Source organism: Psittacula echo (assembly GCF_963264785.1).
Source record: "Psittacula echo genome assembly, chromosome: 16".
Lineage (NCBI taxonomy): Eukaryota > Metazoa > Chordata > Aves > Psittaciformes > Psittacidae > Psittacula > Psittacula echo.
The window spans coordinates 5,569,399-5,581,475 of NC_137752.1; the positions used below are offsets into that span (position 1 = coordinate 5,569,399).

The 12,077-nt window shown below is 41.3% G+C and overlaps 1 protein-coding gene across 1 annotated transcript in view; it reads left to right on the plus strand.

Annotated features, from left to right (window-relative positions):
• The window catches only part of FNBP1 (formin binding protein 1), a gene marked incomplete at its 5' end in the record, with an annotated part of 94,585 nt that overhangs the window by 67,573 nt on the left and 14,935 nt on the right, over window positions 1-12,077 (plus strand). Inside the window, 3 exons of the mRNA XM_080630541.1 lie at window positions 1,488-1,685; window positions 3,037-3,219; window positions 8,777-8,875. Of these exons, the coding sequence (XP_080486667.1) occupies window positions 1,488-1,685; window positions 3,037-3,219; window positions 8,777-8,875 (480 nt within the window). The remainder of the gene's footprint in view (window positions 1-1,487; window positions 1,686-3,036; window positions 3,220-8,776; window positions 8,876-12,077) is intronic.

Here is a 12,077-nt window from a genome sequence, read left to right on the forward strand (position 1 = left end):
AGCTTCTCTAAGGATCTTAGAAGTAAACTGTTAGAGCTGTGTAACATAAAAAGCTCTCTTCCCAAGAAGTCAAGTAGATGAGAAGTATATTAAAGTGTATTTGGTGAGTCCATTAGACTTAAATGCATTTGGCAAGCTGAGGTCTGAATTTGAGTTTACATTTAATTGTTTGTAGACGTGAAAAATGCTGTGTATTGTTCTTGCCTTGATTTACTTTTTCTTTTTTCCCTATCAAAAAAAGGAGCAAACCCACCGTGCACAGTATACATCAAGTATGTGTCTGGCTTGCATCTAGCACTTGTGGTAGGTGCCAGAGGGAGCATGGTTTTACTGACAGTGCCTGGAGTTCCAAGGTGTTGAGCTGCTTGAATGACCTTGGACTGCTCAGTTGTTAGCTGAAGCTTGTGGGAGAAGCTCCTGCCATTAACTGCAGCCAAGTTCACAAGCACTAGCTCGTCACCCTGTGGCAGTGTGATCACTCGAGCTGTTTTATATAGGAGTATTGATTGGGATTTTCCACTGGCTTGCTTACAGCTGCGTGCCCAGCAGTTCTATACCTTACATCTTTGTTGTGAGTCACTTAAGCTTTATCTGTTTGGTTTCTGAAGTGTGATTGCATTTCTAGTCAATAGAGTTAATAATAAGCTCTTAGTAATTTTCACCAGTAGATATGAAAAAACCCTTCAAAGATGTTTGTATCAGAATTTTTATGTTTGTGTTGGAAATGAAGCAAGGGGAATGAAACCATTGCTGGGTTGTGGTTAGACTCAGGGGTTGTGCAGCTCAGTAGAAGGCTGGAGTGATGAGACCTGAGTTTACTCTTCCTAAGCATCACCTTTATTTAACTACAATGACCTGTCTTTAATGATAGTTATATATTACATATTCTCCTAAATAGACTGTAGTCCTCTGCTTTTTATTTGTTGGTATTTTTGGGTAATGACTGGTCCCAGCAATACCTTTGCAAAATGAACTAGAGCTTCATGATAGGAATGACGGACTACCTTAGAATAAAGCTTACCTGCTTTACTTCCATGGATAGATTGTTTATTTAGAGATCTATTATGAAACTGAGCTTGTAGCCATTTCTGTTCCTACTTGTAACACATTCTGACTGGCATAGGTTGGAAACTGTCCAGGGTAGTGGTTGTGTTCTTAACTGCATTTCTCACTTTATTATCTGGGAGGGTTAAATGTTACACATTAGGGTGCCTTGTTTTGGTAGGATGCTGTGCTCTGCCTGGGTTAGCTTTTTTTAAAGCACATCCTGGTAGTCAAAATTGGCCCAAGAAAAGTACCCTGATCTTGGAGCGGAAGATGGAGAGCCTTGCATTGATCCTGGGCTCCAGGAGTAAGACTCACCACCATGAGGATCTATTCCTGCACAGACAAACTTTCTTGTCCTCGTACTGTTTCTCTGTGCCACCAATGTGATGACAGCACTCACCTAAGATGGTCACGCTTGTTCTGGATCTGTCCCATTCCAGGATTCCCAGCTGGTAATAGAAGCCTTTAAATCAGGGTTTGAGCCCCCAGGAGACGTTGACTTTGAGGATTTCACACAGCCGATGAAGCGGACTGTCTCAGAATCCAGCCTTTCCAACTCCAGAGCGGATGGGAAGTCTGAACCGAAGTTTGGTGGCAAATCCAAGGGCAAGTTATGGCCATTCATCAAGAAAAATAAGGTACTGAATTGCAAACCTGAGCTTGATACTAGTCTGTGTATGGTCAATAACTTCTGTCTTGTGTAGTAACCCTGGCACTTACGGTTTTTAAAGAGAATTTTAGACTCAGAAAGTAAATAACTGATGTCTTAATATGGTGTTTGCTGTAGTTTCTGGTTTCTTTATATCTTTAATTTTTTTCTTCTTGTAGAATTTCTTTAATTATGTTGCAGTTTTTATATTAATTTAACTTTAGTTGTCACGTCTCTGCCATGGTCCATTTCTGTTCCTAACTCGGAGAAGGACTTGTATACCACTTACCTAGTGCCATGTGTGCCAACTAACCTTGTTTTGGGAAGCTTTAATGTGGCATTACTGTTTTGACACTTCTAAAACTCTCCTTGGCTTTTCATTTGCGTTATCTTTTCAATCTGTGCACTGGGTTCAGTTGGGTGGCTGGGAACAAGGAATTGCTACGATTCGTTCTTAAGCACAACTAATAGAGCATAACTAAACTGAGCAGTTGACTTTTTAAAAGACCATATTAACTTATGTATCCATTAAACCTTTTTCATTTCACTGTCATATTCTACACCATAATGCATGGCAGCATTTATCTGGGGTTACCAGAACATGTCAGGGTGAATGGACTGAATCAATTTTCAAGTAACACTGATGGAAGCCCAGAGTAGCTTCGTTGTTTGGATCTCACCCTTGCTCTGAGCCTTACCAAACCACTTCTAATTACAGTCAAAAAGTCTACCTGTTTAAATGGGTCATTCCTGTTGTGCTGGTATAAGAGAGAACTCTGCTTTCTGGGGCTTACATCAGTGGAGCCAGAACCAAAACCCAGGACTAACTCCTGAGCAAATTCATAGAATCATTTGTGAAAGTGAAGTGTGATGCACATTGCTGAGGTATGATTTGGAAGCAGGAAGGAATGTGGTTTGTTGTTTTCCAGATAATAGAAACGCTACTGGGCACTAAGGTACCTTCCTTATCTGATCCATTTAAATTCAGGTATTTGAAAGCTCTATCCATATGCATTTTCCGAGCTGTCCACAGAGCAGAACAGGGCAATTTATGGGGATAGCACTGCATGGAAGAGACTGCATGAGCTTCCTGTCAGAATACTTCTGCGTTACTCTTCTGTTGCATCACTTACTAAAACTTCCATTTATCGCATTCTTCATTTAACACAACTTTAAATACTGCTTTCCCCCCTCTTTTGAACCATGGCCTTTAAAATTTAATTATTTAATTGGTTTTTTTCTCTGGATTTCAAATATTGGTTTTGATGCTTATTTTCGTTTTGTGTTTTATCCTTTTATTTTGGTTTTTATTCTGTCACTTCTCCATCTCTTATACGTAGCTTATGTCCCTTTTAACATCCCCACATCAGCCCCCTCCTCCTCCCCCTGCCTCTGCCTCACCCTCTGCTGTTCCCAACGGCCCCCAGTCTCCCAAGCAGCAAAAGGAACCCCTCTCCCATCGCTTCAACGAGTTCATGACCTCCAAACCCAAAATCCACTGCTTCAGGAGCCTAAAGCGCGGGGTAAGTTCTCCTCTGGATACCTCTCTCTCTTTTTCTTTCTCCTTTCTTTCTTTCTTGCGCTTTTATTGCACGTTCTGTTATGTAAAAACTTGTTTTGTTTTGTGAATGAATCCATTGTGTTTTATCATAACATGCAAACAAATCCAAGAAATCCCAACCTATAAAGCCATCTTTAGTCAAAACCCCCACAATGAAACCACAAAAAGTACAGTTGCTGATGGAAATCACCCATTCGGGTTTTTGGAGTAGGAGGGATTGTCCAAAGTATGGAAGGAAGAGCTAAACATTAAGTGATATTCATGTAGAAATCGAAGTCGTTAATTTAGTAGACTTGTATATGTCTGGCAGAGTAGGTGTGGAGGAGCAGCATTCCGAGGTTTACTCTCATGCTGATGCTGCATGTTGTCTGCCTTAATGTGAGAAGTTTTCCTCTCTGCAGGGTGGATTCAGAAGGATAAGAGTAAAGGAGGAAATAATTCTTCCAACTGCAGTTGGTGCAGATTCGGGCATTTCCCTGAAATGATCTGACACCTCTTGCTTCAGCAGTTGGAAGATGACTCCCCTGTGTTTTATGGCCATGTATGCTTCTGTGAGCAACTTCTGATCCAGACACTTGGCGTCAGCTCATGCTTCAAGTGCTGCAATGTTAGCTTGCTTAGTCAGTCTGAGTCTTATGATAAGATGTGAAAGATGAACTGATTCTAGGTGATAATAAATTGTTCATATGGTACGTGTGTGTTTTAAGCCAGGACTACTTGTGGGTGGAGATTGGGGGGGACCAAATTTAATGTTCCTGAAGCTACCTCCATTGCAGTTGGCTCTAAATCTTTGGGGCTGACAATTCTCAAGGACCTTAAGCGCATCCTGTAGTGTCAAGTTTCAACAAGAAAGGAAGGTTGGAGTTGATTCCTGTAGAGACCCAAAGAAATCCTGCTTTTCAGCAAGTGTGTCATGTCTGCCTTTGGGCTGCCTTGAGCAGACAGTGAGTTAAACAGTTTTTAAAGTGCCCTCAGAAAAACTGAATTCCTGCCATGCTCTTTAACTCTTTTTCTAATTGGTTTTAAATGCTTTTTTTTTCCACAGTTTTTATTCTTGACACTTTGAATACCAATGAAATATGTTTGCTGAAGTACAAAGTTGAAAACCTCATAGCCCATAATAGCTGCAAACAGTGGAGGAGAGACATTAACTGAGAGTTTGATAGTGATGAATCTCAGCAAAGCCAGGGAAAAAGAGTCAAGTTCTGTGGTCCTTCCCTGTGCACATTAGCATGCAGAACTGTGGGCCAGAACATGCTTGTTCTGGGTATTTCCCATTAAGTCCACAGACTTTTTGTTAGTTTCTGAACCAACTTTCACTTCCCAGTGCTACAATGCGCACTTTGTTATGTTCTGTGTGCAAAACCTTTATCAGTCTAGGCAAGCTCCAAACCACAGCTAAGATGTTCTGAGGGAATCAGGGTTTGGGTTTTTCTCCTGCCAGCTGCTCGTTTAGGCATTGTACAATGCAAAGAAGCTGAAAGCCTCTGTGGCTGACATTGGGGATTCACCTGAGTCTAGATCAGCATCTTGTAACACATCACCACTGGCCTAAGTTCAATGTCCCTATCTCCTTTGCTGCTGATAGCATAGGAAATGTGGTCTCAATTTTCCTGGGTCAGCTGCTCTGTTCCTGTTGCTGACAGCAGCTGTGGCTATGTTGGAAAACCCATGTTGAAGTGTTTGTGTTGAATTCATTGTTCTCTTTGGTCATCTTCATAAGCAGTAAGTAGAATGACAGGTTCCTGAGATAAAATATTCCATTTTTCAAACAAAAAGATTACTTTTATCTTCCCAGAACCTTGCACATTGTGCACATGCACCATTTAAAAAGTGCTGGCATAGCAGGGCTTTGACTCCTGGGTTAAGGTCCTTAGAATTATTTCCTCCTATAAAAAATTCCAGGAAGGAGACACAAGTGTTCAGTGTTTCAGAAGGTTTTTCAGAGCAGACACTAACAGCAAGGAAGTGACTACTTTAAAAAGCCCAAATTCTGCTCCAGGGACTGCACTGACATTTAGGGCTGGAGTTGCATAAAAGTAAAGCTGATTTCAGTGGGGAACTGCAGTGGTTAGTTACAAAGAATTGAGAACACTGCTGTAAAGAACATTTTCTCATCTGGTTACAGACAGTACATGGAAAAAAGATGTTTTCTATCGAGTGGTTTTCTGTTCTTTCTGAGGGAATTGCCATTTAATGGGACTTTCAGAACCTGAAGCCATCACATTTCACTGGGGAAGCGGGAAGTTTCTAAGTTGTCCAAAGGCAGGTTCTGTAAACGTACCTCCTTAGTTGCAGTTTAGCTCAGAGCATCTTCTCTCAGTGGCTTTTATGGGGGAGACAAGTCTTTCAGTTCTGCTTCTGCAGCAGCAGACCTGGAGGATGTGCCAGGTAGTGGCTGTCTTGGTGGGCACGTGACACTTTCTCTTGGAGAGAAAGGCAGTGCTGAAGGTGAGGGCTTGTGTTGTGATCTGGTGCTCCAGTAGTGCCATTCACAGAACAGACTATTGAAGAGAGTGCTGAGTATTTCAACCTTGATTTGAAAACACTAGTTTGCAGTTCCACGAGCACTTCACAAGTGTGTATTTCAAATGCAGAAATATCTTATTTAGTGAATATTCGGCCATATAAGCAATTATAACTATTTAATTTTAATATTTCCCGAAGAAAGGGCATTGTTTTATTTATTAACGATCTGAGAAGTCCAAAAGAGTCTTAAATTCTGCATACCCATATTGGTCTGAAAGGTGAAACAATGACAACAATGTCCTGTAGTCTTCCCTGAAATCCCTCAAATTTTTCTGAGAAGTTCATTGAAAATGTGCAAGGAAAAGCTATTGCTAAATCTTCATTTAAACCTTTCACTGCGTTCTCTTTCTAGTTCATTTCCTCCCCCTGCTAGTTACCAGGATGTTTGTATGTAAATACTTTTCCTGCCTGACTCATCCTATGGAGCTGGAGCACAGTGTTCAGATGGTCTCTTTTTTCCAAAGGGGTGAATTAAGTCCACTTGGTTCATCTAGAAATACAGAGTAGGAGAGGCTGCAAAGCTCTGGCAGTTTGCTCTGTCTGATTTGAAAACGTGTCAAGTTCCCATTTCAGAGGTCCTTGGTGATTTGTGTCGTACAAATGGTCAGACTAAAAGATCATGACTGTGCCATATGACTGTTAAAAATGAAGTAATTCTAACCAGTTAAAAATATAAATCAGGAATCACTTCCAAATCCTTTGAATTTATCAGATGAAAAAGGAGTGGTTGGCATTTGTTTCAGCTGAGGTGGTTGATATGTCCTGCTTGCTATTCAGCACAGCTAGACAATACTGCTTTAACCAAATGAAGTTTTATGAGATTCCCTTTTCTCAGTTCTTTACCATCCCCCAGTCAAATCCAAAAGCATCTGAATTCTGCTCAGGAGCACGAGCAGTAATGTTATAAATACTGGATTGTGATGTTACCAAAGAAATGAGGAGGACATAGAGGAGAAACTGTCCTCTACATAGAAGAGCATTTGCTCTGTACAGAAGTACATCAGTGAAACAGCTCTTGGAAAGATCCTGCAGGGAGCCAGCAGGACAGCACAGTGTAACGGAGCTTTGGATACTGAATAGTCTCATTTGCTCGGAATACTCTCTGCACTGCTGGTTTTGTTCAGAGGCAGAATTCCCCTCTGGCCAGGCACCTTGCAGGAAAGGTGGCCACAAGGCATTCAAAGTAGGGTGTTAGAGTATTCAACCAATTTGTGCAGCAGGTCCTCCCTGGCTTTGTTGGTAACTGAGCTCTTCACTCCTACAAAAGCAGAAAACCAGAGAGAAAAACTGGACCATGCTCCTTTTTTACACTGGCTTAAGAAATAAGTGAATGAACTATTTAATGTGAACAAGTGCAGTAGATACTAAGAGCTTACCTGGATAAATACCAGCAGCAGAACTGCACGCTGTAATTGATCCTTGAAACATAACGAGTGAATGGATTCCCATGACATCTTTGAGATCAGAACGTGTCTGAAGAGACAGTATGTTTTAGTAATTTCCTTATAAAATATCAGGTTAGCATCTAACGTTGCATTTGGAAAGAGAAATTATGAAGCTGAAGTGGAAAAATCACTGGTGACTGTTGAAATGAATTATATAATTAGTAATGATCTGTCCTGTGCCTTCTCTGGTTTTAATTTGGCTTCCAAACCAAAACTCCAATGAATCTTGTTTTCATGGAAGGAAGCAGATGCTTGAGCAATTTACAACAGATGCAAGGTTAGTGTAGAGGCGCCAATACCAATATCAGTGGTCACTGCCAATATGAAATCCTAGTCTGTTAAAAATAAAGAATAAATAACAATTTTAACATACTTAGGTGCTGACTCTTGTCAGTGTCTCCGGTTTTCTAATCACATTTTTTGTATTCCACTCAAAGCTTCTTCTAACCCCAACAGCAGAAATGTCCATTATAGAGAATACCTTGAAGCTGTTACAGCACTTAGCATGCATCAGAAATAAAAGGGGAACAAAAAAAGTCTCTTTTACACAGTTTCTGTGAGTGCTGTTTCTAATAGCTCTTTAAAAAGGCAGAATAAAATAGCGTAACACTTCTGTCTCTTCAGGGAAGTTAAAGTCAAGAAATGAGGAACCACTTACAGAAGTTATAATTTCATTTATGCTTGCTCTGCTTTTTCTAATTCCTTTTTCAGGACAAAAAACCAACCCTCTGTATTCTGCTAGTTGATATTAATTTTGTGTTCTTTTGGTTTATTGCTATAGCGGCAGTAACATCGGCACCTTTATTTGAAGAGCAATACTTCTGACTAACAAAATCCAGGGGTAGAACTTACACCTGTGAATTGTTCTGTGTGATATGCTGTGTCCTTTTCTCCCTTACCTCGGGGACTGGGTTGTGATTGAGCAGAGCGGATGAGTCTGGGAACTGAGATGCAGATATTACTGTCATTATCCAAGTCTCAGCTTCCAGATGGTTCCATAAGGGACATGGAGAAGCTTTTGTGGTTTCCTTTTTAGTGGAAGTTGTTGACTTCATTAAAACACGATTTTATCTCCATTGCACCAGTTAATGTTTTCCTTTGCCATCCCGTCTGTGCCGCGCTGTGCAGTCTTCTCCCTCCATACTCAGCTGTTGGTCTGCCTGAGCGATCACGACTTTGGTCTGTGAGCTTGCAGAAGCAGCAAGCAAACCACCTCCCTCATACCTGCTCTCTTCCCTGCCCCTGGGAATACTTGTTAGTCTAACCTAAGTCTATGTATCTGTGCCAAGACCAAGATTTTTTGGTGGGTGGTGTCATTAAAGAGAGATGTTTTCTGACTTGTGTGTTTAAGCCAGGGTCTAAAATCACTGTATCTCCTGACTTTTGTGAGAATGCTAAACTCTTAATATCTAAGAAGCTTCCACTTTGCACTTAAAGGTTTGTTAAAGGCCAAAGCTGTCTTTTGCTGCAGAAGCAGTAAACACAGAGGTGCCGTGCTTGTCTCCAGTGTAACGGATGTGTTTTCTCTTGCTGACTCACCAGCAGACACAGTCTTTGTATATTCACAAAGAGCTCATGAAGAGGACTTTAGGGACACCCACGTGTGCCATTGAGGCTAGGGAATATGTTGTAAGTCCACGGATGGTGTGATCAGCCCATACAGTTGCTACACAGTCGCTAACCCCACTTACAACGCCCTTAAAGTGTGCTGTGGAAATGCGCTTGGTAAAAGATAAAAGAAGAATTTGGCAAGAGGCAGGTGGCAGCTTTACTGTGTTACGTGCAGGAAAGATACGTCTGCTATTCCTAGAAATGCTGAAATTGGCAAAATTCAAGTAGCTGGACCTGTGCAATTCAGAGTAAGTACTACAAACAGGTTCCAGGCATTTATTCTAAGTTATTTCATGAATGCAGTTGAGCACCATGAGCCAGCCCCTGACTGACAGCAGTGCAGTGGCGCTGCCTTGGTCGTGGAGCTTTTGGGACTTTCCTTGAACTGTTTAATGATGAAAGTTCATGGAATCGAGATGTGTGACCTCTAAATCTGATACTTGAATAAAGCAGAACGTGGGGAGATTTTTACAGGACCACCAAGAAAGAAAATTACCTCTGGGTTGTGTGGAAGTCCAATGGTTGATTTCAGCCCATTTTCTGTAAGTGAGGTTAGTGTCTGTGACTGTCCAATAACACATGGACTTGCTGGCTTTCATGCTCTCTCATGTGTTATTGAAGCTTGTGGCTCTTAGGCTCATTTTTTCCCTTCAAGACTAAGCTAGACTTGTTTTAAATTGACAGCTTGAAATGGATTTGTTCCTTTTGAAGAAATGTGACTTATTTGATCATCTGGGGGAAAAATACCCCTGTTCTCCCAGGAGCTGAGAGGAAGTTTCTGGCGGTGAAAACGCAACAGAATGGGCCACAGAAGTTCTTTAGTGTTTAACGCAGATTTATTTTCAGTCTGCTTCTATTTGTTTCTAGAAACTGAATCACTGTCATGTAAAATTATAAATACATTTCAGAAATGGAAAACTGTGAATATGACTTATTTCAGCATTTCATTGTTTCCAGTCTACGATCTGCTTTGTTATTTGTACTGGTTATAACAATCCCTGATGTTACTATTTGGAAATGCTATTAATAAGTTCTCTATTTTTGTCGTACTTAACAGCGTAAGAATTCGGCATAGAGTGTCTATAATCCTTTTCAAATTTGCTGAATTTACAGCAAAAGAATAGTCTTGATGCAGATGATTCTTCGCAGTAATGTGTAGTGCCTTTAGAGTGAGTAGTGTTTAGCAACTAGCGCATGTAGCATACATTTGTGCCTTTTATAGAGTGCTTCATAGGTAAATATTTATTCTGCACCATGAGTCTTGTCTGTCTATATGTACAAGGATCTCAATTTGTGCTGATCATGTCTATGCTAAAGTTCACAGGAGTGCTAAAGCAATTATGCGAACTAAAACGCTGCCGGTGCTGAATTTCTTCAGCTGCCTATTTTAGGTCATTCTTTCTCCTTCCGTATGTATGATTATTCTCTCAAATGATTTGGGTTTGTTTGGTTTTTATAGCGGCCTCTTAGCTGCGAGAGTGCATTTCTTCAGTGCCCTGTCATTATTATCATGTGTTTACTTCCTAATGGACTGAACTTCAGAGGGAATTTTAACCGCTGCATTGCCGCTGAGCACACCAGCTCAAATGCGGTATTTCAAGGCCATCTCTTTTCCTGGAATGGTTGCCATTGTTGCTGTACAAATTCCAGTAACTGATGGAAATTGTTACTTGTTAAAAATGCGTATTTCTCAAATGACGCTGTCAAAACCACTGTAGGTGTGGAGCCACCTTTATTGATTTTTCAATCCAATCCTAATGAGCCATGCTTCTGCTAAAAATGGACTGTTTGAGAGCCCCCTATCCAGGAGCTGTTGGTAGCTGTTGAGCGGGAAGAGATTCTGAAGCCTGACAGCACAGATCATTGCCTGGAGTGAGAGGCAGTTTCCAACTTCTACATTTCCACTGTCTTTAACACCAGTCAAGTGCGTTTTATGCACTTACAAGTTCTTTGGGTTTGAACATTTCACAACCATCCCCAAAGAGCTGGTAGGGCAGACACAGTGCAGATTGCTGGAGGAGGAGGCTGGCTGTAGTTTTGATCCTCCCTTTAAAGTCTGACTTGCTATCTTGAACAGCAGCTTACCTTGTGCTCCATGGCATGGAAGAGAAGAGCACACTGTTAGCGTCCCTGTCTCAGAACACCTTTTGAATTGCAGCTGTCAAAACATCTTGCAACACTGGAAGTAACCTCAGTGGTCAGCTGCCTGTGTTCACCCACATCAGCAGATTTGTGAGGCCTCCACCACTGCTGAGGGCTGTATGTGCAAGTGATGTATGGCAGAGGCTCTGTGAGCTTGCACTTCTATTTAGCCTTACATTCCCAGAGCAACCAGAAGATAATGTGTTGGCTCTGCACCAGAAAATGTGGTACCTCTTGAAGAATTGGGTCATGTATATCGTTTAAGGAGCCTGAAGAATGTTTTACCGTGCTGTCATAGAATCGATCTGTGTAAAGAGAAAAGGTTTGGGTTTTTTTCCCCTTCTCCTTGGTCGTGACCTAGTCTGACTATATGGCCAAAGTACGTTTGAGTATTTGCTTTTAATTGTTCAAAAACACAACAGCCTGGACAGCACTGCGATCAACAGATCAAGCAGATAGACCTGAGAGCTAGGAAATCACTGGAGATCCCACTGTGATTCTGCTGCTGGAGGCCGAGTCATATACCTTACCTCTTACTTTTTTAGGTGTTATCTCCCTTCTCTTAAGCCCTTGCATGAAGTGGCTGATGCTTGTGACTGCATTTCAGCACAGTTTTGGTCTGAAGTGAGTTGTATAGATTTGCAAGGTCCACTTTTCCACTGTAATGACATAAATCCGTGTCGTAGCTGAGGCAGTCAATCCAGGCCAATTTTTCACCTAGTAAAGCACATGTGCAGAGGTATCAATGCTTTTCCATTTCTCTTTCTGGTGACGAAATGGCAGCTGCCTAATAACACTTGTGAACTTTTGCACAGATCTGTTAGTGTTACCCATTTTGCCTTCCAACAGCAAGGGGATTATGTGTCATTTTATTGTAACATCAGTCTGAAACAGTTCCTCTTCTACTGATGCATTGTTGTTTTTTCTCTTTCTCCCCCCCCACCCTGTTATCTCTCCAATTTTTACATGAAGCTTTCTCTCAAGCTGGTAAGCACATTTACAGCATGCCTGTCCTGTGTTTTAATCACCATTTTCTGTGTATGTTCTAATGTGCACTGTGCCACAATATGACATGACACTGAAATTAACTGTT